The 3,611-nt window shown below is 39.5% G+C and overlaps 1 protein-coding gene across 1 annotated transcript in view; it reads left to right on the top strand.

The window, feature by feature from the left end:
- Positions 1 to 2,698, top strand: part of LOC103210048 (potassium-transporting ATPase alpha chain 2) — a 52,075-nt gene extending 49,377 nt beyond the window's left edge. The window contains exons 17-22 of the mRNA XM_007955971.1: positions 377 to 500; positions 666 to 811; positions 1,291 to 1,424; positions 1,810 to 1,911; positions 2,494 to 2,585; positions 2,670 to 2,698. Of these exons, the coding sequence (XP_007954162.1) occupies positions 377 to 500; positions 666 to 811; positions 1,291 to 1,424; positions 1,810 to 1,911; positions 2,494 to 2,585; positions 2,670 to 2,698 (627 nt within the window). The remainder of the gene's footprint in view (positions 1 to 376; positions 501 to 665; positions 812 to 1,290; positions 1,425 to 1,809; positions 1,912 to 2,493; positions 2,586 to 2,669) is intronic.
- Positions 2,699 to 3,611: the final 913 nt, after the last annotated feature.

The raw sequence follows: 3,611 nt of genomic DNA on the forward strand, positions 1-3,611 counted from the left end.
CATAGCGACCCCTCCTTGGGTTTCCGAGGCAGTATCACTACGGAAGTAGATTGCCCCATCTTCCTTCCGAGGAGTTGCTGGTGGATTTGAACCACCAGCCTTCTGGTTAGCAGTCAAGTGCCTTTAGCCACTATGCTACCAGAGTAAAGAATTACACCCTTGGAAACCCTATGGGGCAATTCTATTCTGTCTTCTAAGGTCACTATGAGTGGGAGTCAATTCAGTGGCAGTGGCTTACAGACAATGCACCCTGCACTCACAGATACCCTTCCCATAACCACCACCACCGCCTCCACCGACTGCTATGCTATTGCTATTATCAGTATTCTGTTGGTAGGTTGTGTTTCAGGATACACTGTTTCTCTCCCTTCTCTAGATTCCCTCAGTTGCCTTGGCTTATGAAAAAGCTGAAAGTGATATAATGAACAGGAAGCCTCGCCACAAGAAGGAGGACAGACTGGTGAACACACCACTCGCTCTGTACTCTTACCTGCACATTGGTATGATAAGGGCATTTCTTACCTGGCACACAAGGGTCCACCCCAGAGAATTCATTTGAGACAGTCACAATTTTTTTTCCCCCTTTTGAGAATGAGGTTGGGATGACAGCAAGGATAAGAGGAAAATTATTATAAGAACTTTATCTATCTCGCTTTTTCTTTTAGGCCTTATGCAGTCCCTGGGAGCTTTTGTTGTTTATTTCACAGTCTATGCACAGGCAGGGTTTAGACCCAGGACTCTCATTGATCTCCGGGTAGAATGGGAAGAAGATGCTGTGAATGACTTGGAAGACAGCTATGGACAAGAATGGGTAAGCGAGGGAAAACCTCTACCCTGAGCATCCTTTTGGTTTTCCCCTCCTATCACTGTTTTACCTGATTTATGCTGAAACTTCATTTTCCTTAACTACCTTAGGGAGACAGAGAGGGTGGAACTTTTCTCAGTCCTTATGGCTTGTTGACACATTGTTTGGCATTTGTCAGAGCTTAACCTCATCTCTCACATTAGATCCCTAGAGCTAACATTTTTATGTTAGTTTTGCCATTATTATGGAAAAGTACCCAGTCCAACAATACTTACAGTTGGACCAAATAAAGTAAAACACCATTCTTTCCCTACTCACCTGGTTAAAGGGGAAAAAAAGTGTTTCCTTCCAAAGAAAAGCAGATGATATGCTATCAGTCTTGGTGTGGTGGGGAAGGGAATAAAGCTTTTCAGAACTGCATTGAAATTTCCCTAAAGTTTCCCCTCATGAGTCTCATGGTCTCCTCTGCCCCTACTCCCTAACAGACAAGGTACCAGAGGCAGTATCTAGAATGGACAGGCTACACAGCCTTCTTCGTTGCCATAATGGTCCAGCAAATAGCAGATCTGATCATGAGGAAAACCCGGAGAAACTCTATTTTCCAGCAAGGTCTCTTCAGGTATTGACAGAGTCTTATCTCATGGCTTAACTCTGGGCCTGCAGTCCTAAGGGTGAAGAGGCTAGATGATTCAACTGGCCTAACTACATCCTTGATTTTAAGGTACAAGACATTGATTCTGTTGGGTGGCATCAAGCTGTTGAATGGCAACATTGTTAAAAAAAAAAAAGGAGCGCTGGTGGCATAGTGCCTAAGGCATTTGACTGCTAACCAGAAGGTTGGCAGTCCAAAGCCACCAACCACTCAGTGGAAAGAAGACTGGGCAATCTATTTCCATAAAGATTTCCTGCCTCAGAAACCCAAAGGGGGTCTCTATGAGTTGGAATCAATGGCAGCATCATAGTCCCTTGTGAATTCAGAATATGCTTCCTTTTATATCTTGCAGAAATAAAGTCATCTGGGTAGGGATTGCCTCACAGATCATCATAGCATTAATCCTCTCCTATGGCCTTGGGAGTGTCACAGCCCTGAATTTCACTATGCTCCGGTGAGTTCACCTTGCAACTGAGAAGAACTTGCCCTTATTCTAAGCTATTGGAGCTCTGGTAGTATAGTGCTTAAGGCACTTGAGTGTTAACCAGAAGGCTGGTGGTTCAAGCTCACCAGCCACTCCTCAGAAGGAAGGTTGGGCAATCTACTTCCATAGTGAAACCACCTCAGAAACCTAAGGAGTGGTCGCTATGAGTCGGGTCTGACTCAACAGAACATAACAACAACAACAACAACATCACAGAGTAAATCAAGATTAGGATTTCAGTGATTTCTTTCCTCTCCCCAAGACATGCAAAAGTGAGAAAAAGTAAGTTAGAGGCTTTAACTGTCAGTTCTCAAGAAGAGAAAATGGATTTTCCAAACTTTACTATCCCATACAATAGGTCACTTCAAAGGCTTCTGACCATCACAGTCCAGGTTAAATAAAAAGATTTTTATTTTTCTATCGTGTGACCCAATGAATTTATTGTTATTTTCAGTAAGGCAAGAAAAAGAACAAGAAGCCCTCTACCTATGGTTGGAGTAGGGCCTCTCCTCGGGGTGTATTGAGACTTCCATTCTACCCTTCTACTTCTAGGGCTCATTATTGGTTTGTAGCTGTGCCAAATGCTGTACTGATTTGGGTATATGATGAGGTACGAAAACTTTTCATCAGGCTTTACCCTGGAGGTAAGTAGTAATAAGATTTGTGAGCCTTTGTTTACCAACTTCAACAGACTTTATTTCTAACTGACTTTTTTTTTACTTCTCCAGGTTGGTGGGATAAAAACATGTATTATTAAGAACATCTTATTTCTCAAGTCTCCAAACAACACACTGAGGATGTTCTTCATGTTTTGGCCACTAGCTGGACTATCTCCTGGACAACAGGGACACCATCAAAATTCACACAAGAAAAGGAAGAAAACTGTATGAAAGATATCCAACTGATGTTTTGTGCTTAAATCTGAGATTCAACTGTATATGATTTTTATATAAATCTTCTTGTTTAAATATATGTGAATTTCAAGGTCAAGATATAAGAAAGAGAACATGTTTATATACATGAATTTCAAGTCTTGGGTAACCCAGATATCTGCTGGGATCTTGCTGCTCCTTAAGTTCTAGACAGAAATGCTCAAACCTCCATTCTAAATTCTACTGAAAGTCCAACAGCTTCCCAAAAGCACACTGCTTTAGAATTTAACCTACCTTTGCAAAAAGTTGAGATGCAGATATTTGTAAAATTAGCTAATAACTAATTTAAGGAGTCCCTGAAATGAGACTAGCTGATCAAGTAGCTTTATTAAATTGTAGACAGAAAAAGTTAATAAAGTCCCATACCAGAACTTTTTTTTTTTTTTTTTTTGAGGAGACTGCATAATTAAATCACTAAGGCCTAAATACTTTTTTAGAAAAAAATAGCAAATTTAATTTAAATCTGATTGGTGTGGGAAAACTCAGAAATAGATATAAAAGTAACACTGTATTCATAGAATCTTTTTTTTAAAAAAAAAAATTGTTTTGTTCACATTATAAAATTGTAGCTCAGTCCAGAAAGAATATATAAGGGTAATAAAGGAAATTTAGAATATATAAGAATAATCACCCTGAATCTCACTATCTAGTAATATACCTAAATGAAAGAGTAGTTATTTCATTTAGTCTTTTGTATATATATTTATTTTTAGGAAAAAAATTTAAAAATGTTTTCTA

The sequence above is a fragment of the Orycteropus afer genome, unplaced genomic scaffold (genome assembly GCF_000298275.1).
Source record: "Orycteropus afer afer isolate SDZICR_OR568_19922 unplaced genomic scaffold, OryAfe1.0 scaffold00561, whole genome shotgun sequence".
In the NCBI taxonomy this organism is placed as follows: domain Eukaryota; kingdom Metazoa; phylum Chordata; class Mammalia; order Tubulidentata; family Orycteropodidae; genus Orycteropus; species Orycteropus afer.